Raw genomic sequence first — 25,037 nt, forward strand, 5'->3', positions numbered from 1 at the left:
AGTTAAAATTAAAACGTGCAACTGCACAATCCAGGCATGTTCTGTAAGCTAGAAATGTCTGATTATCTGCAGGCCTGATCTGGTCCCTGGAACAAATTCACATAGCCCAGCAAAAACTTGTCTGAATATATAATGTAATGCAGCTCCTAGATAAAAAACATTCATATGGTCTGTCCCCTTATCTACCAAGAAATGTCACAACCCCACTTAATCGTGTGGAAGCGTAACACAGTTGTTGGGTCATCTGTTTGTTGAAGAGCACCTTCTGGATCATTTTCCTGTGTTGACCTTTTCATTCTTATAACTGTTTGATTTCCTGCCATTGTCAATGAGAGAACCTTTGTATAAGCACCCCCGGCCCTGGGATACTGCAGTCTGTATGGCTTAAGACACTGAGTAACAACTTGTTGCACCAAGTCTTTGAGGTTCCATGTATTCACACATATGTACACTGTGTGCTGAACACTGAGAGGCAAGCTGCCTACTTGTTGAGAAGGAGATATTCCTCATGGGGAAGGAAGACAAAAACAATTTGATTTTCATGAGACAAGCTAAAGTTCCGTGTACCAGTGCTCAGTAAGGAACAACAGTGCCCCTTGGCTGACAGTCAGAGCATGCTGCTTTGTTGCTTGTGATAAAGGATCCTAGCCCAATTTCTGCACCGTTAACTTGCATCTGTATCTTCAAACTGAGCAGAGTCAGGTGAATGTAGAACCTCCTTTGGATTCAGTTAAGCCATAAGTAGGTATGATGTTTATGTCTGGTACATTACTGCATCCTGAAGATCACCTTTGGAACGTGGGTTGATAAAGCAGGAGGTGTTTTTACTTTCTGTAGCCCTAACCCTGACTTACACTGTATGGGAACTGCTGAGTCACGGCCTGAACCTCTGATTGATCACCTGTGGTGAGCCCAGCATAAGGGTAAGCCTTCCATTTATTCTCTCTTGTTATCATAGTCCACTTCGCCTAACTCTCTTGTTTATTTTGTGAGTGTAACATCTTGATATCCATTGATTATACATATACTGTGTGTGCATGGGAATAAATCCACATTCAGGTTTGTGTCTCAGTTCAGTAGAGTCTGTGCACTGAATGGTAGGCTTATGGTTTAAAAGCTTATGGAAGGCTATTTACTGAATAACGAGTACAGGACCAAGCAGGAGAAAGCCCAGGCTTTAAGGGAAGCCTCTACCCTACATCAGAACGTGTAACAGTAAAACACCAGACTCTTAAGTTACTTACATACTCACTAACATGACTTTTCATAGACTTCTGCATATTACATATCAAGAACACTTAAAAAAACACAAACTTAGATTTTAGAAATAAAACAGAAGATAACAAACAAAGCATATACTAAATAAATCAATTAGCACCAACTCACCCAGAGCTGTGGTCATTTCTACAACCCAATGTCTGTCTGTTATCTAGCTGGTTAATACAGGGAGTAGTCATGGATCTCTAGTATTAAAGCTAACCATCTTGCCACTGCAAAAAGTCAAACTGGTAAATGCTGTGGGGTAAATAACAGCGGGGTTACAAGAGGAAAAAGCATCAGTCATGCAAATTTATTTGAAAGATTCAACACATTTTCTGTTCCATGTATGTATTCCATGTGATGGTACTTGAGCTTTAATGCTTAACAAGAGAGCGTTTCCTCTGTGTGCAGGCAGCTGTGGCAGAATAAGTGAGTGGGCATTACCATGGCAGCCACTGACTGATATGGATGGTCATCTCCAGATGGATTATTGTAGGATCGGGACAGTATGAAGAGGCCCAAAGGAAAAATCAACACGTGGTTGCGTTGCAAACTGTCAGTGCTAACAGTATATCACCAGGAGTTGTGTTCAGCTTACAGTATTTTCACCTAACAATCAATCCTGGGGCCTTTAGTGAGTCAAGCAGTCTTTATTGGTGTGGATAATAAGGCTATTTATAAAGTAAACTATTTCAGGATGGATTCTCTGGAATGGCAAAGAGCAGAAATGCGTCTTTACCCTTAGTAGGCATAATATAAGGAATGACAGTGCAGTATTTTTTCACACAGAGGCCACATGCGTTGGAAATGCTTAAAATTAAATCCCTGCTCACAGAAAACAAGTGCTGGAGGGATGGTTTTGTGGGAACTCTTGTGAAAATAAATAAATAAAACACAGGTGGATGGACCTGCTAGAAAAGTCATCTCAGCCTATGTGCAGTGCAGAGCAGCCCTGCAAAATCATAGAGTCATAGAGTGGCCTGGGTTGGAAAGGACCACAGTGATCATCAGTTCCAACCCCCTGCTATGTGCAGGGTCGCCAACCAGCAGACCAGGCTGCACAGAGCCACATCCAGCCTTGAATGCCTCCAGGGATGGGGCATCCACAGCCTCCTTGGGCAGAAAAAGGTGGCTGCTTGTCTCGTGGCGGCCTCGTCAAGATGTGACCACAGCAAATGGCCAGGGGCTGTTGTTTGGGGTTTTTTTTCCTCGTTTTCAGAGACCAAGGATTTTCTTGGTCCATTTAAAAAGACAAAAACCAGAAAACTAACGCGGTTGGACACCATCTGCTCCCTCCCTTCAGCCGGTTATCAATTCCCCCTGCCCCAGCCCCGGACAGATGGTGCCCATCCCCTCCCGGGCCTCCCGAGGGACGGGACACCCCGCTCCTGTGTGCAAGGGACGAGAAACGGGGGCGGTGCGGGAGGAGGCTGCGGGGGTGATGCGCGCCGTGCAGGGCCGCTCTCCCGGAGCAGAGGGCGCGGGCGGGTGCGGCTGGGTCCTCCAGCCCTCCAGAAGGAGCTGCTCGTGCCCGGGGAGCGGGGCCGGGCGGGCGTCCGCCGGGGGAAGATGGAGGCGGGCGGCCGGGAGCGGTGAGAGCCGCGGGGCGCGATGTGAGTGCCGGCGGGCAGGAGAAGGAAGGGGAGGGTGGGAGCGGGTTTTAGGAGGTGGGGTTTGGAAACCTCCTCCGCGGGCTGCCGCTTGCGATGACCCCGGGGGGAAGGAGGAGGAGGCGGAAAGGGGGGATCGGCTCGGTGAATGAATGGGCGGCGGCGGCTCCCCCGCTCCATGGCCGCTGGGCTGAGCCGCGCCGCCGCCTCCCTCTCACCGCCGCGTTTCGTGTCAGGCTCGCCCCGTTCGGAGCTCCCCAGCCATGTTCAACCAGCAGCAGTTCCAGCAGCAGCTGCTGCAGCTCCAGCACCTCCTCCAGCAGCAGCACCACCACCACCCCCCGGCGCAGCAGGGAGGCCGGTAAGCGCCGCTACGCGAGGCCGGGGATCGCGGGCCTGTCCCGAGGGAGCCGCTGTTTTCCGCCTCCGGGCGAAGCCCGGCTCCGTGCCTGCCCTCCCCTGGCGGGGAAGGCGACGAAGGGGAGCGGGGGACGGCGGGCGGGGGCGGGGGGGGTCGGACGGAGGTCCGGAGCTTTGGGGGCGATGAGGGGCGGCGGGCCGCTGTGGGGAGGCCGCGCCGCGGGGTGCTGGCAGTGCGAGCCGGCCCTGAGGCGCTGGAACGGCACGGGGCAGAGCGAAGGGATGAAGGGATGCTGCAGGCAGCCTCCCGTCGGCTCCGCTCCTTCCTTCCCCGCCCGCGGTGGGATGGCGGGGTCCCTGGATAATGGAAAATGCCCTTTTTTCTCAGAAATACACCCGTGGTTGAGCCGTGTTAAACAGGGCCTTCGCTGTTGTATTTTTTTATTTTAACGTTTATGTTACATGGACTGAACTTCTGTTTTCTTTATTTCGTATTCCCTGCTATCCCTCCCTCCTCCCCCATCTCCTGGCCAGGATGGGGTCATTGCACGCCGTACAACTGATCTGTGCTGTGGTACCACAGCTGGGGCTGGGGCTGAGTGACTGGGAGATGGCCTTTATCTCCTTTAAAAAATAAAAAAACAAATGGTGTCTGCCAGAAACGAAGAGGCAAATAAGCAGGGTTTCCTACAAAATCTACAAGGGAGAAAACAGCTGTTTCGGATGGAGCGGTCGTCCCCGATGAGCTGAGATTTATTGAACTCATAAAAATGCTCTGAAATGATGGGTTTAATTGCAGTCACTGGGCCCTGTGAAGCCTTCTGCTGTGGAAATTCACAGCAATAGGGTGTGATTTCAAGAGAAATGCAAATTTTCTGATTTAGCAAGTTTCAGAAACAGCTTTACAAAGCGTATGATTTTGAGGAAAATGAGGGAATCGTTCTGTTCTGGAAGTATTCATCTCTCTCAATCTTTTTTTTTTTTTTTTAATATCTAAAACCCTTAACGTGCCAAAAAGAGGCTGACTGAGAAGTAGCATGGAGAGCTCAGGTACCTCTCGAAGTATGATTTTTCCAGCATAAATTTCTTAGCTCTGAGTCTGGAACAATCCAACACAGCAAACATGAGGATTCGCTGCTGTAAAATCTGTTAAGAGGTTGTTATTTATTTATTTTTTTTTGTCAACACGGTTATTTTGATCCATGTTTGTACCTCTTTCCAGCCCATACGGATTTAGCTGTGTCAGCAGTCATTTTTAGAGGAGGCCCTGACCTTGCTATTGCCTGCAGAAATGATTGCCTGGAGAAACGCCTGCCGCTTCCCTCAGACTTTTGTCTCCTGCCTGCTCCACCCTCCCTGGGACCTGAGAGTCCTTTTCAGCACAATTCTTCCTCCTCGCGTTTTAAATGCGAAGGCTGTGCTTCATTTTATCGCCCTGTTCTTGCAGTTAGGGGGCACCATTTACAATTATGACCTGTTTGGTTCGATGTGGGAGGTGAAGGTTTTGGGAAACGTTCTTTAAGCTGCTGAAAACTCCCTGTTTATCCAAACTTTTGTCGTTGTTAAATGTAGCTGCTGATCTAGATCACTGGTCTCGACTGGAGACCTGCTGCATAATGCTGTAGAGCTGCAGTCACCTCCTGGGCTGTTTTTTTTGACAGCTCTGTGTGGGCTTGGTGCTAAGGAGTTCTCTCTGACCTCAAATTTCTTGATAGACAATCTGTCAGCTCTGGAAATTCCAGGAGAGTGGAAGAAAGAAGATACAGCGTTGGTGTACGGTGTCTTTTCATGCATGTATATGAGCACCTCAACTCTTCTACTCTGCTGAAAATTGGGGCTATGGTTTTGATTGGATTCTTATGAGTAATACCTTCTTTTCCAGCGGTTTGCCGCCGCCGCCGCCACCACAACAGCAACAGATGCTGAGCTTACGGGCAGCAAATCAACCATCCCTTCTCAATGCCAATCCTATGCTTCAGCGGGCCTTACTCATGCAGCAGATGCAAGGTACTGTCGTTATGGGAGACGCTTACTGCAGTTATTTAATCACTCTTCATGGGTTGAAACCAAAATATGGCTGTTTCTTCCTTAACCGTTGCAGTCCTCGCATTTGGCATTTGGGTTTGTCGTCTTTTTCCCCTTCAAATTTTGTTCGTGTTACACATTATGAAAGTTCTTCACATGATGAAAATCCCACGTGCCTTAATGCTCACAATTGAGGATAGCACTAGAAGCTACCAGAACGATACAAAATACGTGCATTGGAAAAGGATTTTCTCATAGAATTGGTGGAAAGTGTATTTTTCATCAATATATTTAGAAAAATAGTTGGTTTTTTTTCCTAAATCTGCTTGTCTCGTTTGGGGGACTTAATTTATTTCATTGACTGTTACGTACGTGCTAAACTTGTTTGCAGAAGTAGGTGCTTGTCCAGGCTTAGTGGAGTGCAGACAAATAAAGTACATTGTGGTGAAAAGTGATTTAGGTTTCAATTGTTGTGTGAAGTTTTGCTTCCCTGACATGACTGCCATTAGTATGAAGTGTGCTGTCACTGCTTTTCCATCATTACGTTTCCACGAGTTGATTTTTTGGTGCATTTTCAAAACAAATTTATGAAGCTGCCTGAATAATAGCATTGGTAACATAAGGATGTGAAAACATAGCTTTTTCCCTAATATCTTCAACTGACAGCTGCTTTCAACACAGAGGATCAGTACCTGGGATAGTTTTAAAGTGCCTGCTTTAGAGGAATGCCTTGGATTTTTGTCTTATGTGTGAATTGTGCCCATATGTGTAGACAATAGATTTATTCTGCATATTGTTACCTCGCCTTTTGTTCTCTTGCCCATTTAGTAGAGGGCTCTCTAGTGACTCCAGTGGCTCTCTGTAGATCTTTGTCAGGTTGTGGGGAAACTCACAGTAATACAAAACAAGTCATACTCTGAATATAGATCCAGATTGAAGTGCGTGTTTGTGGCAGAGGAAAGGAAGTCTGACGAGCCAGTCATTCTCCTTTCAAACACGTTGGTGTTTGCATAGCCTGGCCTTTTCTCTAAACTAAAATCTCTTATTGAGAAGTTGTATTTAATTAGCATGCCAAAGACCTCAGGCAAATGAGATATGAAAACAGGAGAAGGTTTATTAATGAGCACACGGCAGCTCTTTGATTTCGTGTTGTTCCTCTCTCTTTTCAGCTCTACATGCTGAGTTGAGTTCTGCCTTCTCTTTCAGTGACTGCACCAGCTAGCTGTGGGTGACGTGTAGTACAGATGTGTTCAGTGTGGCCCTTCTTAGCGATCTGATTTATTTATTTTTGTCATTTCAGCTTAGGGTTACATGTAAGAATATCTGATGCTTTAGTAGTTCTGAACCTGGGAGACACGGGGATGAATAATTCATTGTACATGGCTTCAGCAGTAGGAACAGGGAAAAATAAATACTTCAGTTGAAATACATTTATGATTTTTTAAAAGAAGTAAAGCAAGAGCAGGAGATGATTTCTTGCCTTATAGGTTATTTTCTTTTTAAAGACTGCTACGTGTTTTTGCAGTAAGAGATCATTTGTGCTAAGTAGTAAGAGATGAGGTTAGTTCTGAAGACAAACATGAGGGAATGCTTCCTGTTGTGTTCCAGCTTTTCAGCAGTGTCGCTTGACTTCAAATTTTGTGTGTCCATCTGCAAACTTCTCTGGCTTGTTTTAACAGCTGTTAAACAATCGGAGTATGCAGTAATTCAAGTGAGAAGTAAAAAATTGCAGTGTAAGTGCAGGTTCCCAGAATGGTGGTCAGAATCTGAGGGAGCGGCTGAGACATCTTCCATTCCCTCACCTCTGAAACGGGGTCAGTATGGACCAGCTTCATTAGGAACTCTTGAGACTTAGTAGGCTGTGGATGCTGAGAAGAGATGTTCAGAAAGCAGAGCATTATAATTGGAAATGGCAGCTTCTCAAGTGTCTGAGTTCAGGTTGACACGTAGAGCTTGTACGATAACTGGATGGCAGAGAAGACTGAAATCTCCTCTTTGAAAAGTCTGGTGTTGCTTTTGATGAAATGCTGTTGCTGGCCCATGTTAAACAGCAGCCAAGCCATGGTGTGAGCTGCCAGCTGCATAAACATGGGATGAATTTTTGTTTTTTACTGAGAAATTCTGTAAAACGATACCTTGCTTTGTTGCAAATGCAAATGCTAGTGTGCTCAGATCAGATAATTGCTCTAATGATCTTAGCCTGCAGGGACAATTATAATTACATGGCTCAATATATAGCAGTAGCTGCTATCACATCAACTCATTCAATGGGGGCTAAAAAGGCTAAAGCACAGAGCAGTCGTACAGCACCGGGGGAAGGAGGCTGCCTTGTGTGGATGCGCCCTTCCCTTCCCCTGCTGTGAGTGGGGTTTTCTCTCTCCTTTTTCTCTCCTTTGCACGCTGATGCGCTGTGTTTGCATTGTAGGAAACCTGCGTGGATTTAACATGACAGCCCCAGCACTGCAGCAGTTTTTCCCTCAGGCTACGAGGCATTCCCTCCTAGGGCCTCCCCCTGTCGGGGTCTCATTAAAGCCCACTCGCCTGGGTTTCCCCAACCTTCCCTTCCAGCGGCAGAACCGGATGTTTCGCAAGGTGAGCTCAGAGCTTCGCGCCGTTCTGCAGTTCAGTGCTGCTTTGGCACTTAGAGCAGTTGGCTGGATTGTAGGTGAAGAGCAAAGAGAAAGGAGAGAGCCTTACAATGAAAAATCAGTTTGCACCGTGCTGTTGGCAAAGAAATGGAGAAACAAGTCCATCCCTAAGGTTCCTGTTGTCTGCATTTACATTTAGGATGCAAAGATTTCTCGTCTGCATCAGGACAGATGTTTTGTCATAGCAGGACTGTTTAAACCTAAAAGAAAAGGAACCTTTGGAATTAATATCTTCAAAGTAATGACCATAAGAAAATGCTTTGCTCTTCAGAGGCCAATTTTACCCATTTAGCCTTCCAGAGCTCCTTGTTGATCTCAAAAAACTTGCTACTGTCATGGATATGTAACTCTGCCTTTTGGGGCTGCTTTTTTCCCTTTTTAAAGGTAAGGGTCATATCTGTTCATGTGGATTTCATAAAATTTAATTCTTAATGTTCTGGAGAATGTTTCAGAAACCAAACATTCCCCCCCTTCCACTATTAAGACCCGTTTGTGTCCTGAAAATGGTTCTCAGATGAATTGATCAGTGTTCCCTCCTCTCAGATTAGCATTTGCATTTCTCCTCCTGCTTTGTCAGAAAGATGTGCTGGATAAGGCAGGCTTCCACACTTGGACTGTGCCTTCTCCTGAGACTCTCTGCCTGTTGCAGGACTTCCAGAGGCTCCCTGACAGGAAGCGGGAGCTGGATGCAGGTTCTTCATCTCACATGCATGGTGATGAGAAAATGGAATTTAGAGGGGAACTGCGAGCAGGGTCAGAGCAGAACAACTCCCTGTCCACAGGTAAGAGTGAGCCTATAGTGAAACAAATGCTTCTAGACTATGAACTCCTCTAGGCTATTCCTGCAGCAAAGGCTGCAGAAGCTTTAGTCTTACCCTTCTCTCTAACTGTAAATACCAAAATTAACTGTCACAGCCCTCTGCTTGTGGTGCTTTTAAAATACCCAGGTAAAAAGTATATTTTTGGTGTTTATGAGCTTGCCCCATATCCCTTGCATGGAAGGCTCTCTGAAGGCACCCTGCCAATGAGCTTCTTGTAAGATGATGGAAATAAAACACAACTGGTTTGAAATTCAGGCTTCCACATGGCCTTGACCGTGCTGAACTGAACGTCTCACAGTCAAACACCTGAAACAGAACAGTTGCAATGAAAAGGCTGAGGAAGAGCTGACTTAAGCGAGTGCTCCAGTTGTCAGAGCAGACACTGGCACTGAATCCCATAGAATATCCCCACTTCTGTATTGTGATTGAAAAGTGCACACCCTAAGAACGCAGGCACATGGTGAGGCTGTGGCCAGTGTGTTTGTGGTGGAGAAAATTACCTGCTGGTTATTGTCTGATGGCTGTGTCACCTGGTTAATGTTGCATGGTCTGTGCTCTTGTCACCTTGGTGTAGGACAAAGACTCATTTAGTAGACACAAGCATAGATTTCTTACTGAAGCCCACCTCTTACAATCACATCTGCAATAAAATTCAAATCTCTTAGGTCATGATTAATTTATTTTACTGTTCAACCTTATCACTACAGTCCTCAAGTTCGGAATAAGCAAGTGTGTATTTTTATTTGCTGTAAAATAGTTTTATAGGCATTGGCCATTTACTGGGACCTGCTTAGGGTGGCATGGTCTGCTTTGCTAAGGAGATCTTCTGTGTTCCTGCAGAACCAAGAACTCCAGCAGAATCTCTGTTGAACACTGAGCCTGCAGCAAAAAGACTGAAGAGGTATTTATTGAATGTGGTATTGAAACAGTTCCTGGCTTTAGCATTATTGTCTAATTGCATTTTCCTGCAATGTACTGGCCTGATGTCTGGCATTTAGGAGGTATTTCAAAGGATCGTGAACAACTCAGGAAATGTGGGGATGCTTACTGAGATGTGTTTGTAGGGGTCTCTGTTAAAGGTGGCACGAAGATAGGAATGAAAAATAAAAGATACCTGTTATGCAAGCGTGCAACAAAGTAATGCTCCTGTGTTCTCCTGCCAGGATTCTCCTAAGAAGCTGAGAAAGCTTTACTGTTCTGAGCTATTTGTCTTAGTTTTCTTGCCTAAGTGCTGTAAAGGGAAATGAGCAGCCAGGTATCAGCAGAGAGGAAAGGCCTTGGGATGTGTTAGGTTACAGCAGGAGTAAGAGAACACAGGGGTTTTTTTGAGAAATGGAAAGGGAAGGGAATCCATGCTCCATAGTATTCAAGCCTACATTCAGGAGTGTCGAGTTCTGCATCCCTTCTGCAGAGATCCTCTTGCCAGTACCCCTGTGTGTTGGTGAAAAATAAACAAAAGCAATCCTATTATCTGCAAGGCAAGCTGGCCATTGCAGGCCTGTCTTGGCAGTCCCTGCATTCGAGAGGGTGCAAGAAGTAGACAAGGCTGCATTGCCATCTAGTGGGAAGGCACCTAGCAGAGCTCCTCGTGCCATCTGCACAGTGCTGTACCTCTTCCAGAACTCTCAATACTGCAGGGGGAGAACAGGAAGGAGTGAATAAAGATTTGTGGAGGCACTGATTTGAGAATTCTCCAACATATGTTAATGACTGTGAGTCAGGGCTCCTGGGTCCTCTGATCTTCCCTGTTAACAATTCACTGCGTGCTTCTGGACAAGTTTCTTCACCTCTCTGGTTTCCCATCTGTAGATTAGAGATTAATAGTTAGCTTCAGGGAGAATATTCCATGATCATTTTGATGTTTCGATATTACTTTCATGGTGTAAAACATTAAAGGGTGATAAATATTATGTGAGCAGAGACCGTTGTGAGTTATGGACTGTGAACCAGCAAGAAAGTGAATAAATTCAGTTTGGGCTAAGTCAGAGGCTTTTGAGCATGTTTTGTTAATCTGTTTGCTAAAGTTAATTTAATTTTAATTACATTAATATTTAGTAGATATTAATCAACGTCCTGTTACACGCAATAAAAGTATCAGATCTGAGGAATGGCAGATCTCACTGCTGCAAACCTGCTTCTGGGAACATCCTTTCCAAAGCAGCAGCTGAGGAGGGCCAGATTTGATTCGTGTCTTATGGCTGGGATTGAGCTGGGATATGTGACTCCTTAGCTTTTTTGAAGGGTTTGTTTACTTTTTATGAGCAGATGATGGGTCTCTGAGAAAAATAGCTTACTGTTGTACTGTTGCCTTTCACAGATGAGGATAGGTCTCCCCCACTTCGTGCCACACTTTTATTTCTTGTTTCATCATTTCATTTTCCATTGGCCAGGAATACCAGCCTCCTCCTTCGCTTCAGGTTTTTCCCACTTCTGCTTTTTCTCATATGTGCCATCTGTATGCCTGGAACAGCATCTTCATTCCAGTGTGGAAAGCACTCATCTTCAAATCCTCCTTGAACACCCATTTCTTCTAGTGCGGCCTGACAAGTATCCATATAACACCATTTCCTTCTTGGCTCCTGCTTGCAATGGCTTCTGCACCCCTAGATTGCTCCCTAGACTTTCAGTTTAAGCTGCAAACCCTTGCCCTGGAGTGCTGGCACCATCTGCGTGTGGTGAGCATTGAGCCTGCTGGCAGTACTTGACAAATAATGTTAATGCCAGCCACTCTTGTTTTCTTCATGCTTGCACTGCCCAAGCTCTGCTGCGTATTTATAGCTGTGTAACCCAGTTACATGATCACTTACCACATAATTTATCAGATTGATACTTGTGTATTTTGATCGCAGGATTCAGTACCTGCACAGTCTGGATTGTTTGTGTGCACAATGTGCTGCTCCCTGTGGGCAGAAGGATGCTGGCAGGTTGGGCATTGGGCTGGCCTGAAAGAGAAGGCATTCATTCAAACCGTGGTGAAAGTGTTACCTTTTGGGAAAAACAGAGGGTAGAGAAAGGTGTTGTAAAGTATGCTCTGTGCCCTCTGCAAGCCAGCTTTTGTTTTTCCTCGGTGATCTCCTCGGGGTCTTTTTTCTCCTTAGCAGATCAGTAGCACCAAAGCAGACAAAGCAAAATTGTTTGACGTGTGTCTCGTAGAGCTCCACTCCCCCCAAAAGCAGAGCTGTAGGGACTCTGGAATTAAACACTATTGAAACAAATAGAGCAGGCAGTTATGATGAAATCCCTGTGAAATATAATTGAGAAACTGGTCAGTTCTAACAGGTCTCTGTCCCCTCATGCACATAGCAACCTGGAGTGATGTCCAGATACTGCAGCTTCCCTGCAGGTCGCCAATCAGGAAAGGAATGAGCTCTCAGAGCTCTTGCTAAGAATATTTCCTGTATGAGCTTATTTCCCTGCAGGCCTCATGCAGAACAGGGCAGTGATTCAGAGAATCAGTTCTAACTTTCCTGTCCAGATTATTTGGCTGCTGCTTCTGAATCTGTTCTAGAATGCCATTCTCCATTGTTTTCATGTCATTTCTGCTGAATCCCTGCCTGCAATACACATCCAGTAGCTTTCTGATTTGGGGGATTTAGTGGAGAATTTGATAGCCTAGATTGCCTATGCCTGTCTTCTGAATCTCTTGGTCTGTAACATTGCAAATAAGGCTGTTTTCTTGATATCTTTTAAGTGTGACTGAAGAGTCTGCATTAGAGAATGCAGCAGGCAGCAAGGAAGAGTTGAGCACCCATGTGCAAGCTGATGGTGAGTTCCTGGGCACCATGATTTGTATTTTTATATTCCTTGCCTGAGCTGCATTTAACATTCAGCATCTCTAGATCCTGTGAGTCTTCAGAAATGTCCTCCCCCACATAAAGGGTGGGGAAAGGAGGAGAAGATGTAGGAACCAAATCCAAACATAGTCCCCTGAAAGCTGTTGCTGTTGCCTAGCAAATGCAAATGATGAGAAGAGTTTCCCCTTTAACAGAGCTTACTTGGAAACAGGTTTGTAAGCTGGGCTTATGGCCAACAGCATTGTGAGGAAAGCTCCCTGACTTCATTCACCTGCTGCTTTGTTTTTTGTTTTTTTCTCATTGCTATTCTGATTTAAGGCAGCTGAAGTGACTCTCTGTCCCCAGGTACAAATAATGTAAAGCAGTACGCAGCTGAAAGTCTCTCTAAAGAGAGGAAATTCTCTGAGGAACCGAAGGCTCCTGAGGTGAGTAGATGCTGTTCCATGCAGGCTGGGGTGGTACAGAACATAAAACCTCCCACTCCATCCCAGAGATGCCCGTTGCCACTGGGAACCAGATGGCACCCACGTCTGGAGCTCCGTCTCCTGCTGTAAGCTGTTGTCCCTAGCAATAAGGCATAATATGTCTGCAGTTATTGTGCAGTCTGCTCTGACTTGCTGCTTCTGTGCCTCTGCTAGCCTGAACCTCACTGCTGCTGCCTGCTTGTGGATGCTGGGTCTGCTAAGAGCTCAGTACTCAGATGGAAAGATGAACTGAAAGAACCATTAACAAATATCTGTATTAAAGGGACACAGCTAAAAATACACCTTTTGTTGCTGAAGAGTAGATGTAAAAAATATGGGGTGATGGTAGTAGATGTGCAGCTGCTATGGAACTTGCCATTGCAGCAGACATGAGCAGATAGTGGGAGTCTGTGCTTCTGAAAGGCATCTTGGAAAAAGTGAGACATGGGTGAAGCTAGCAACCTGAGAGCCTTCTACATGAAATATCTTGCCCACGTGCTGCATGCCAAACCAGATCTTTCGTTATTTAAATCTGCAAAAACAGATAAAGATTAACCCATTACATGAATCGGACTCAAGTCTTCCTTTGCTGGAGACATTTGTGGCTTGGTGATGTGATTAAATGTGTCATCCCGCCCTTGTAGGAGCTTCTTCCTCTGTCAGATGTGATTCTGAGCTTCCTTTTATTCTGCAGGGAAGCATGAGCTGATAGTGGCCCTTACCAAGGCACCAAACAATGTTTATCTTCAGTAAGTGGATCATACACTGTACTGAGGCTGACCATTTGTACTGCTAGGCCTGGTACTACGACACGGGGATTTCCGATCTAGCAGTGCTGGGAGAAGAAGTGTATTGTGAGAGTCTTATCAATTTCCTGTGAATTCCAGCTTAAATGCACTTTCTTAAGGAGTAGAGAGCTCAGGGCACGTCTAAAATGCAAGTATTTATTTTCAGTCTCTTCTACTTAGAGTTTTGACTTAATCTCGATTCCTTCCCGGCAGGTGTTGAGCTCTGGAGGTTCACTGAAAGTGACTATCCAGCAGAGCAGCGAGAGCAGAGCTATCAGTACAACAGCTCTGAAACCAGGGCAGTGGACCTGCGAGATGGGCACAGCTGATTCCAACCCTGAATCAGCCCTTAAATTCTACTGTTACATCTGCAAGACCAACTGCTGCAATCAGCAGGTACAAATCCACGGGTCTGACTGGGATGGATGGTCAAGAGAAGTGAATTGGAGGCCTGCTGCCACGGGGAGGTGCATCACAAGACTTGTTAGCCAGAGAAGCATTAAAAAAATAATGACAAGCATGCAGATAAAGCAAACCTCTTCTGAGGAGCTGGCAGGCAACCTGAGAACAAGTGTGGGTGGATCCCCAGGCAGCCGTGGTCTTAAGCTTTTATACCATTTCATTGTTATACAGCATTTAAGAGAATGGAAAGCGTAGCTCATGCCTATTATTCTGTATTTTGAATATCTTTAAATGGATCTTTCTCTTAACCTTTTCTTAGAATTTCCAAGCCCACATGGCTGGAATTCAGCACCAGCAGCGACTTGGGGAGATTCAGCACATGAGCAATGTTTGTTTTGTTTCTCTACTGCCTATGGTGAAGGAGCAGAAGTTGCTGGCGGAGAAAGATGGGTGAGTGTTGGTCTGAGATAGCAAACATGATCTCAGCAGGGATCTACATGAGTTCCAAAACTCTTCAGTGCACCAAGGTGCCCCTGTGCTCCAGGATAACGTACAAAATCCCTCTTGTTTCTGAGCCTTAGGCTGCTTCTGGCATCTTCCTTCCTGATAAAGGATAGTGTTGTGAACTTTGACCTGGTGTGCAGTTCTTAATCCGGTAGATCAAACTGGAGAGTTGTTTTAACTGGTGCCTTTCTGCATGAGCTATGTTCCCTATGTAAGGGGCTGGAAAATGGAAAAGATAAATCCAAGCAAGTAAAGTTAGTGATATTGAGGAAAATAATGCTGAAACAAATTGCACGTGGCAGTGTTCCATGGGGAATGTAAAAAGTTATGGCTTACAGATGCTTCTGCTGTCACTTCAGAGAGACCCAGCAGCGGTGGTGTAACACGTGTCAGATACACTTCACAGGGGATCTGATCAAACATCGCAGGACCCAGGAACACAAGGTAATAACCACAGCACAGATTTCTCCTTTGCACTGACCTCTGGTGGGGATTGAGTTTGTCCAGCATCTCCTACTTCCCCAAGCAGCAAGAGAAAGGTGATTGGAGAGATGCACGAGGCTGGTAACGCTCTCACTGAGGCACTGCCATGCTGCCTACTGCCTTTGGTCACTGGTATAAGGCTGGACTTCCAGCTGTCATGTTATGGCCTGAAGCAACTCTGGTTTAATTCTCAACTTTCTAAATAAGCATGGTCTACTGTATTTACCTAACCAACGGAATGGAGGAATTGGTGGGCAGCCTTTAAGTTTTTGAGTTAAAGTTTAGGCAGGCCACTGTATTTATTGTGTGTGTATTTGGGTCCTGGGGAAAAATTGCTAGAAAACCTTTTATAAAACACATTTGTTTTGTCATGCACATTTTCCATTGTTTTCACAGATAAGAGCCAGTGATCCCTTTCTCCTGAAAATAAGACTTTTTTTGTGGTTTGCCTGTTTTAGACACAGTTTAAACTGTTTCACCCAAGTTTAAGCTGTACTTGTTCAGAGTGGTGCCTTTTGTGGCTGACTGGGCTTCTCCTCTCTCTTCAGCTGGCCAAACGCTCACTTCGTCCTTTCTGCACTGTCTGCAGCCGCCATTTCAAGACCCCTCGCAAGTTTGTGGAGCATATGAAGTCTCCTGAGCATAAACAGAAAGCCAAAGAGGTAATGCTGCCAGAGTACAGGGCCACCCAGTGCTGGAAGCAGCTACATTGCAGATCTCATTAGCTTTCAGCTTCCCTGACTACTGCAGGGATTAAGGGAAGGCATACAGTTCTTCAAACCCTGTTTTAAGAGAAATGGTGTGAAAAAGGGTCAGGATGTGGATGTATGTGCAAGCAAGATAGATTTGTGCCTCTCTTGCAGTCCCATCTACTGCAAGATGCGGTCTGTTCAGAGCCTGGGGTCTTCTGTGTTTAGATGGAGAGTGCAGAGTTGATCTTTCTTTTCTGTACCCGTCAGGTGAGACTGGGAGAGAAGGAATTGGGCAGCCCAGAAGATTCAGAGGAGTTGATCACAGTGGATGCTGTTGGCTGTTTTGAAGATGATGAAGAGGAGGAAGAGGAGGAGGAAGAAGAGGAGGGAACTGGTGAGGGAGAAGACCTTGATGTAGTGCTGGTAGAGAATGAGGATTCTGCTGCCAAGCAGGTATGCCATGCAAATGAGGACTGATCTGTCTGAGAATCTGCTGTGGGCTTGTGTGAGTTTGGTTGTTCTTGTCTGCTTGAGCTCAGGGTTTAGAGTCTAGTGCCACCCTGCAGCAGGAGGGTGAGGGCCCTGGAGTTCTTCTTTTGCACTGTCCTGTGCTCTAGAGAATCAAACACTGTGTGGATGCAGAAGGGTATTTCTACTGTGCTACAGCTCCTACTGGTATCTTACATTACCTTGTTGTGAGGAGCATAAGCAGTGTTTTTTTTCAAGGGGAACAAATTTCTTATCAAAGACATTGACATAATCTCTTTAATAGCCCAGCAGCAGCTTGGTCTCATGGCAAATGGGTAGAGATTTATCTCGATAAATACCATTTTCCCAGTACAGAGCTGTTACCAAGAGGAGGTACACAGCTAAACTACTTCAGGCTTAGAATGTAAGGTATGCTTTTAACCCTTGCCATGAAGTGGCTTCTGACATTGGGTATCTGGCACTAGCCAGATGTTATGCAACTCCATCTCTGGTACACGAATCCTCTGTTTTACTTCAAAGTTTACCAGAAAAAGGGAAGGGAATTGACATAGATATGCTAGGCACTAATGCTCTTTTGGTTTCCAGAGTGGGCTGAAGGAAGTGTCTTTGGAGGATTACAAAGGAAGTGAGAAGTATTGCCCAGATACAGCCTATGGTAAGCAAACACAGAAGCACTAAGGCCCACAGAACTTCTCTGGCTGCGTGCCATGAGAGAGGATTGTCTCTGTCTGCTGCTGTTACAAATTCTTTGGCTCTATTGCTTCAGCATCTGCATCAGACCGTTGCAGGTCACTGCTGTGTGGAGAAGGGGCCAGGTTGTTCTCTAAGCCAATGATAAGGGATGTGGTGGATGTTTGTCAGCTGCCTTTGTCTTTGAGGAAGAAATGGCGAGAGCCAGATATCTTACCAAGGCAGGAAACAGAGCAAATGGGATAGGAGTACTGAAGAAACTAGGCAGAAAACGAGGGATGCTTTGGAAAAATGGAGCCTAAAAGCTTATTGATGAGAACACTTTCCAGCAGAAATGCAGCTTACGTGGAAATACTGAACAGTACTGATGGCATCAAGCTCTCTGCCAGAGCCCAAACTGTGCATGTTTCCTCTGCTTCAAAACCCCCACGTTCTACTTAGTGGTTATTCAGACTCGTTGCTGGACTGGTGGGCAGTGTTGCCTCCAGATGTCCCTCTTGTCTCCACCTTGTGAGTGATTCTGACTTCAGACCTCTGACGGCCACTTGTACTGTGCAGAGGGCAGCTCTGCAGAGGCTGTTTTGTGCCCAAGGAGAGAGCTGCTTACACCAATCTTCCATATCGCTGTAACCTTCCACTATCGTGTGGCAGATGGAATAATGATTCATGCTGTGAATGTTCTCTGCGTGTTCCTCTTGCGCGCCTGCTGTCTTCTGCTTGGTTTGATCCCATTACATTAGATCACATGTTCTCTGTAGTTTTCCATTGTATTCCTTTCTTTTTTTCCCCCTTAATGCTATATGTAGTTTCTTTGCTCTGGCAGCCAGATTTCTCTCTGAATATCAAGCGCACAGCCATCCCATGGTAAGACAAGATATTCAGCAAGTCATCTTGCAAACCCCTCATTAACAGAAGCAAAGCTTTCCAATTTCCTTTCTTCTTTCCTCCTTCCCTTGTTTAACTTCCCTTTTAACATACTTTCATTATTTTGAGTTCCATTCAATGTGATCTGTGATTTCCCTTCCCCTCCCGTTTCACAGGCCTGGATTTTCTGGTCCCCGTCGCAGGTTACCTCTGCAGGCTGTGTCACAAATTCTACCATAGCGACTCTGCTGCCCGGCTCGCACACTGCAAGTCCCTGATGCATTTTGAGAACTTTCAGGTTAGACCCTTTGGCGATTGCATGGCCTGGCATTTGTTACTACCCCTGTGCGTGTCTCTTCAGTGAATCCGCCACATTAGTTGTCTCGTCTTCAGTTCATTTCCATCACCCTTGGTGTCCGTTGTGTCACAGCTTTCTCCTGATGTGCTCCGTGCTTGTCTCCCATCACCCCTTTAGATCCAAAACCAGTCCAGTCCTGCTTCCCAGCTACTGCTACTGTCATCTTGTTGCCCATTTCTGGTTGGAAGTCTTCCTCAGAGTGTCTGATCTGTTTGCTGAGCCTGTAGAGTCTGCTGTTTAGCCTAAGCTTCTTTTCTTTGTTAGACAGATTACAGGTGGGTCAAAATGGGAAAGAGCAAAACAGAAAGAAGCTATTCTTTTTAAAGAGAGCTGGTGCTTATGCATCTTTCCATGCAGTACAACAGTGAGCGCAGGAACAGCTCCTTTAGCCAGCATTTCAGGTGTGATTCATCCATGAAGGAGCCTGGTAAAATCAGATATTGGAAATGTAACAACAGTGCTCTGAGATACGGAAGCTACGAGCTGAAAGAGTCCGTTTGGTCCCCAGGGTCCGCCTGCAAATGAAGTCAGTCGTTCTGTCTGCAGTGCTTTCCTAGAAACTCCTTAGCATAAATCTCTGCCAGCTGTTGCTGTTCTTTTGCTGTACTGGTTTCACCTGAAGAAGCAGCATTGCCCCTTGTTGCTTCATATTCAGAAACTTTCCCTGCTAGGCTGTCTTGGAATTTGCCTCCATCGTTCTGTCCTTGTTGGCTTGCTGGGGGTGAGGGCCTGGCTTGGCACCTTGAGCTGGGTGTGCAGGGTTTGCACTGTCTCTGCCCTCTCCTTTGCTTACCGCTGCCCATGTAGGAGAGCAGTACTCCTTCACCCTGGAAAGAGGGGAGGCTCCCATGCTGACTTTGTTACCTGCCAGCACACAAAACGTGTTTCCTGACCACAGATCCAGCCATTGTTGCATTTTAGAGTTTTCCTGCTCGTCTTTCAGACAGGTTAATTGTTCCCTATCAACCACCGTGTCCTTCAGCAAGGGTTGGGGTTGCTGCAGAAGCCAGCACTTAGGAGCTGTGGATTTGGAATGGCAAATAGCAGGAGAAGCAGCTGTTCTTTGAGGGTTGCTCATCCTCTCCTGCAGCTCGTCATTTCTGGAACGGAGGAATTGGCCTTGCAGCTTTCCTTGCTTATTTTAGATCAGCATGGAGTGACACTGCTGCAGCAGTGTGTATACCTTCTTTCTGGCCCATTTAAAAGCTGAAATCAGATACTCTTCAAATGGACACTGGAGTGACTTAGAGGAATTATTTGTGGCAGAAATCCAACCTTAAATATCTGCAGGCTAACAGCTATTCTGCTTGGCTGTGTCACAATCAGAATGAAATCATTTCCAATTTCAGAGTATTCTCATCAGAATAGACTCACAGAGGATTTCAAAGCAGAGAACTGTCTGCTGGTGAGGCAGTTCACAGCTTCACTGTGAAAACAAACTGGCATGCTTGTGCCTGGTTAAATTTGGGTGCACTGTTATTGCTTGGTTCACTGACTTTGCTCCAGTGCATTACAATATTACACATATCCCAGTATTTGAGGATATTTGGGGAAAGAACAAGCCTGTGATGATGTACTGAAGTCAGATGTAAAGCTGTCTGTCTGGTGTGCTCTAATTCCATGCTGCAGACTGCAGTAGCACTGCTTAGACAGTGGTGAAAGGCAGAGTGCCCAAAATAATTCTGTACAATTGTGAAGTCTAATGCTAGTGCCAGTCCAAGGCAGCTTTTGGCAGAAGGATGAAAGGGACGTGGTGGTAAAGGGAACTGCTGTGGAACTGCTTGTGTCATTCTCTTACTTCATACTGCGTCTGGGTCTTCAAAGAGCAGATTCCTGCTGCATGTTAGCTATGTAGCATCACTGTTTTTCTGAAATCCAGTCTTGAAAAAATGCCTGGTAGCCATTTTAATTTCCTTACAGACCTCTGCTGGTTTATCATGGTAGCTGGTGTAAACGAGTCATTTTACTGAACGTGTGCTCACCTTTATTCTGGAGATAACCTCAGCACCTTTTAAGATGAGGATACTTGAGATCTCTTAGTATTCCTGCCAGCAGCTTTGCACAGATTGTGTCAGCAGAATGAAAAATCTTAAGCTTTCAACTCAAGTCTTGCTGTGGCTGTTGAACATTAAACCACTCCTCTCCAGGTAAAGGCAGGGCACAGCCTCATGTATCCAGAGTGCGCGTCCACTGTTAGGTCCTGGCGGCAGCTGGAGTTAAGAGCTGTCCTTGTACTGTTGTATCTACGCAGTCCTCAGTCTGAGATCAACAGTTACCAGACGGGATTTTTGTCTCGGGAGCCACGCACTCAGCACAAAGTAATTACATATTTAATATCGCTGCTTTTTCTCACAGGAGCTGCCCTTTCCCTGCTTGAAAGCCTCTGCAGCCAGGCCAGGAGACCGGCTCAGGCAGGTTGTGCTCTTGCAGAGTCTAGCTGTCACTCACCATTATTTTTGTACAGGTTTTCTGGACCAGCTGCTGCTGCAGTGCCGGCATCTGGCTGGACTTGTCGCTCACAGTGGTTTGTTTGTGTTTGCAGAGATACAAGGTAGCAAGGCATCGTGCCACAGCTGCCTGTCCGGAGGCTCCTTTGCATTCCCAGGGCTCCAGCTCCCAATTGCTCGATGATCAGGAACAGCCTCCTGCTACAACAGAAGATAGCAGCAAGAAGATGAATGCCAATCATGGGCTAGACAAGGAGGGTACAGAGCTGTCAGCACTGCAAGAACAAGCTCTGAGGTCTCCAGAGGGTAAGGGCAAGCTGGCCACCTCTGTAGCAGAGAGCAAAAGCCTAGCCAGCATGACTGATGTGTGTGAAATCATGGTTGTAGAAGAAAGCCTACAGGAGAGCAGATCCACTGCCACTTGCCCGCTCCCCGAAGAGAGCAGCGCCGCAGGGGAGTTGCTGGGACATGCTGTGTGTGAGGAGGAGGAAGCCAATGCAGCCAGGCAAGGGGAAGGCACAGAGCACTGCCAGGATCCAGGGAGCGGAGGGGGGTTGGGACAGAAAGAGGCATCAAACGTAAGCCAGGAGGCAGCAGCAGAGCCCTCCTCCCTTGCCAAAAGTGAGACTGCCAGTCTTACCTCTGCTGGGTGCAGACGCTCTTCTAGGCGCAAACCCAGATAGAGTGGCCTTAAAGGGAGAGAGAGCCCTTTCCACACCATATTTGCTGGAAATGTTTATTTTCGGAGTCTTTTAATAGAGCAAAAACCTTCAACTTTACTGCTGTTTTTATTTTAAGAATAAAATAAGCCTGGCTTTAGCGTGTCTAATATGGGATGGTGTTGATTATTACTTGTATAGTTTGGATACTGCAATCATGTGGAAAGACTGCTTTGATTGTTGAACTTGAAAGAAGAATGTAATGTGATTATTTTTCTTTTTCATAGGGGATATGGTTCATGAAGTAGATGGATGCAGACATTTTTTCCCATTTTCTTCCACTACGAATACCACGTAGTTCCCCTCTGCTTCCTTCTAAGGCAGAGAAGTTTGTTTCTTGGGAGACTGTGCCCAATTCTGCTCTTCCGAATGGTTTTCTTTCAAAGATGCACACTCTGGGACCACTACTGTGTCCTAAGCTAGGCAACAACGTGCATCTTGCTCATCTGTTAATACCATAAAGCTTAATACAGTCTGTTCTCATAGTGGAGACTCTCAGGAACAAATTTTGTTTCAACTGATTTTAATAAAACAGATTTCTTATAACTTCTTCAACTTTCAAAAAAACTCCTTTAACTCTACAGAAGTAGAACAGTTCAGATTTGCTTCACAGTGCTGGCACCAGGCCATCCTGAGTTCACAGAGTTTCAAACCAGAATGCTCGTGATTACTCCTGTTAAAATACAGAGGGAGGGCTCTGCTCTCATCCCGTGGCAGGCAGAGCACCATACGGTCACCAATTCACTGGGGCAAACCAGGCTGCTCTGCCTCTCTAAGCCTGAGTCCTTAATGGCAGCTCAAGGAGTTAGGTGGCTTCTGATTCTAAGTTAAAATCATTACCTTGTAGCTCATCTTATCTGCCTGGAATGGAACAGAGAAGTCCAGTGATTTGGGACTACCTGTAATACTTACAGTGAATGTGAATAATGGGGAAGCTGTGGTTTCAAGTCAGCAGATGATCTGTGGACCCCCTCCTCCAAGTCTGTGACCAGAGCTGCCAGAGAAAGCCTGGAGTCAGGACAAGCCCTGCCTAGTGTGCTCAGTGAGGGAAGGGGCAGGAGCTGTAGCACTGCTCAGCTGGAGTCAGCAGTACAAAACACCATGATCATTTTTCTACTTTGTGAAGAGAGCTTCCTTGCAAACAACCTGCACAGCCTGAGGCTTTCTGCAACCACTTCAGCCACGTCACGTGGCCATGCTTGCATTAATGCTGGAAGCAAAGAGAGCCACGTCTCCTACACCCACTTGAGTGCACCTATCACACAGCTAAGGAAATCAGAACATGGAGGTGAATGGCTGGGCACTGCCACAGGAAGGATTATGTAACGGGGAGGAGGTAACTCTTCAATTTTTGATAAACAGTGACCAGTAAATGTCCCCTTAGCAACCAAGCTTGTGGCCAGTGCGCTAGACAGGAGGCTGTGGCCCCTGCACGTCAGCTCCCATGCTGTGCTGCTCGCTCTGCTGCTGGAACTCCAGGCGGGTCTGGCGGTTTGACTCCAGCAGTTCCTTCAGGCAGGCATGGAGGTGATCGTTCTTCTCTTCCAGATGATCCAAGCAGGAGCTGATCTGGTCCAGCATGGAGTTTATTGCTGCATATTCTAAAAGCAAGAGAAATAAGAGGTTGTTCAATGCAAGTCAGTGAAGGCTCTTGGAGAACATGCCCACAGCATTTTGGCTGTCTCTTACCTGCCACCATGTGGGTAAAGTAAAATGCAACAGAATGCTGCAGGTATTGAATTCACTTGTCAAGTGAGACCAATGGGAAGCTGGAGAACTGGTAACAAGATCTAAGGCAAGTTACCAGGGGGCAACACACTCATTTTGGGCAGCCTGAAAGCCTTTGGTCACCTATGTAAATAGCTGACCTTGGGCTGATCACCAGTATGCAGTGGTGCAAGTATCAACAGTGCCAAATCCCAAGGGCAAGTCAGCGGTTAGAGCTGCCTTAGGGATCAGCTTTCCTGATGAGGATGCAGGCATTCTAGCAGTGTGTCCAAGCATTTACACTCTGTGAATTACGTGTCTAAGGCTCCCAGGCTGCGATGTGACTCAGGAATGCCTTCCTGGGTTCAGATTACCAATGCAGCACAGTTACTGTGCCCACACCCTTTCCAAGGGAGGTGTGAAGCACCGAGTCCAACTACAGTGTTTTTGTGCACCGTTAAGACTTTGGGTAATGTGAGTTAAAACCAAACTAATTCAAAACAATCCTGATAGCTTTCCTAGTTGATGGTTTTCCTAGTTGATGTTGTATTTAAAGAATCTGTTTCAAGTGTTAGCTGCAGTACAATGGCATTTCACAGTGATGTGGATCAGCACTGTTAATCCCCGTGATGTATTGGAGGGCCCAGGCAGAGCAGTGCTGTGCTCCTTCCTGAAGTAGCACGGGCTGGCAGAGTGCAGGGAGGCAGGGGCTGAACCCAGTGAGGATGGTGGGCAGGGGATTGGGAGACAGCACCGCATGCTGGCTCTCCCCTTTGAGAGGGCATCGAGCCAGGCACGGCACAGCGCTGAGGGATGAGGAGGAGGTGCTCATTTCACTCCTATGGGTGATGTGGGGGCTGCACCAAAATCACTCAGCCCATCTTTGTCCCACTCGGTTGCTACCCTGGTAATATGTATGTAATGTATGGAAGTTTAACCAAGAGATACTGGCTGCGAGCAAAGCAATCACGCCGCTTACTCCTCTGACAAGAAAGGTGGCAAGAAATAATGTTTCCTATTTGAGGTCAGGGAAAGCGATCCACGGCCTCAGCTCAGCTCACCCAAGCAATGCCCACAGCTCCAGCAGGCAGCCCCAGCTGCAGAACAGATAACAGCTTCATGGAGACCCACAGCACAGATCCCCGCGGGGTGACGCTGAGCAGCGACCGCAGCCTCGAGGCCGGGTTTGGCCCCCGCTGAGCCCAACGCCCGTTTTCCCCCAGGCCTCCTACGACAGCCCCGCCCCGCAAGGGGAACCGCAGCGGACCCGTCGGCACGGGGGTTCCGGTGAGCACGGAGGGCCGCGCTGCCCGCACGCACCTTCCTCCCCGAAGCCGTCCCCGTCCTCGTCGCCGCCGTCCCGCCCGGCGGGGCCCAGCGTCACGTGCGGATCACCGTTAGGCCCCGACATCGCCGCCGCCGCCCTGCCGAGCGCCGGGCTGCCGGGGGGCGGGGCGTCCGGGGGCGCCGCCGGCCAATGGGGTGACGCGGGGCAGCGCGCGCGTCACGTGAAGCCTGGAGGCTGCGCGTAAAGTCTGTGGTTACCGGGCATGGGGCGCGGGCAGTGCCGGCCGTTTGGTGTGAGGGCTCTGAGGCTGCAGCTGCGCCTTTGCTGTCGAGCTCCGGGCCGCAGCTGAGCACCGTGGCGCCGGTTCTGCGCAGTCTGAGGCGGTTCGTGCCGCCTTGGGGTCACCTTCACGTTTCTGCTGCAAAGGATGAAGGCAGCGCGCCGCCTCTCCTCGTTCTTGGTTCGCTAACGGCCGTCCGTTACCCGCCGTGCGGGAACCCGAGCGCCCTAGAACCGTTCCGTCCCCGGGAGGGACGTGACTGAGACAGGAATAACGCGCCGTGAGCGCGCTGCGTTAGGTGGCTTAAAGCTCTGTGGTTTAGCCGATATTTGGGGCGAAGAAAG

The 25,037-nt window shown here is 47.0% G+C and overlaps 2 protein-coding genes across 6 annotated transcripts; one reads left to right on the forward strand and one right to left on the reverse strand.

The window, feature by feature from the left end:
* The first annotated feature begins 817 nt into the window (after positions 1–817).
* CIZ1 (CDKN1A interacting zinc finger protein 1) lies at positions 818–21,973 on the forward strand. Of its 5 annotated transcripts, none has more exons than XM_052669396.1 (17): positions 2,739–2,873; positions 3,107–3,231; positions 5,113–5,237; positions 7,681–7,847; positions 8,553–8,685; positions 9,565–9,625; positions 12,416–12,489; positions 12,864–12,943; positions 13,984–14,166; positions 14,492–14,622; positions 15,036–15,120; positions 15,708–15,821; positions 16,119–16,304; positions 16,926–16,995; positions 18,071–18,192; positions 20,795–21,204; positions 21,646–21,973. In XM_052669396.1, the coding sequence occupies exons 2-17, from the start codon at positions 3,134–3,136 to the stop codon at positions 21,659–21,661; spliced, it is 2,055 nt and encodes a 684-aa protein (XP_052525356.1). In that variant the 5' UTR covers positions 2,739–2,873; positions 3,107–3,133; the 3' UTR covers positions 21,662–21,973. The 5 variants fall into 5 exon arrangements, with proteins under 5 accessions (XP_052525353.1, XP_052525354.1, XP_052525356.1 ...); XM_052669395.1 differs by lacking the exon at positions 21,646–21,973 and having other exon boundaries at positions 20,795–21,005; positions 21,087–21,528; XM_052669393.1 differs by lacking the exons at positions 2,739–2,873; positions 21,646–21,973 and adding an exon at positions 818–923 and having other exon boundaries at positions 20,795–21,528.
* BBLN (bublin coiled coil protein) lies at positions 21,422–24,574 on the reverse strand. The gene is made up of 2 exons (XM_052669399.1): positions 24,446–24,574; positions 21,422–23,019 (listed from the first exon to the last, which is right to left on the reverse strand). Exons 1-2 carry the CDS (start codon positions 24,534–24,536, stop codon positions 22,826–22,828), a joined length of 285 nt encoding a protein of 94 aa, XP_052525359.1. The 5' UTR covers positions 24,537–24,574; the 3' UTR covers positions 21,422–22,825.
* Between the last annotated feature and the right edge of the window lie 463 nt (positions 24,575–25,037).

The sequence above is a fragment of the Tympanuchus pallidicinctus genome, unplaced genomic scaffold, assembly GCF_026119805.1.
Source record: "Tympanuchus pallidicinctus isolate F22 unplaced genomic scaffold, pur_lepc_1.0 scaffold8, whole genome shotgun sequence".
Classification (NCBI taxonomy): domain Eukaryota; kingdom Metazoa; phylum Chordata; class Aves; order Galliformes; family Phasianidae; genus Tympanuchus; species Tympanuchus pallidicinctus.

Coding starts and splice junctions, on each gene's coding strand:
- BBLN (XM_052669399.1), bottom strand. CDS start 24,536: ATGTCGGGGCCTAACGGTGATCCGCACGTGACGCTGGGCCCCGCCGGG. Junction 23,020..24,445: donor GGACGGCTTCGGGGAGGAAG/GTGCGTGCGGGC, acceptor TCTTGCTTTTAG/AATATGCAGCAATAAACTCC.
- CIZ1 (XM_052669393.1), top strand. CDS start 3,134: ATGTTCAACCAGCAGCAGTTCCAGCAGCAGCTGCTGCAGCTCCAGCAC. Junction 12,944..13,983: donor AGGAACCGAAGGCTCCTGAG/GTGAGTAGATGC, acceptor CCTTCCCGGCAG/GTGTTGAGCTCTGGAGGTTC. Junction 14,623..15,035: donor TTGCTGGCGGAGAAAGATGG/GTGAGTGTTGGT, acceptor CTGTCACTTCAG/AGAGACCCAGCAGCGGTGGT.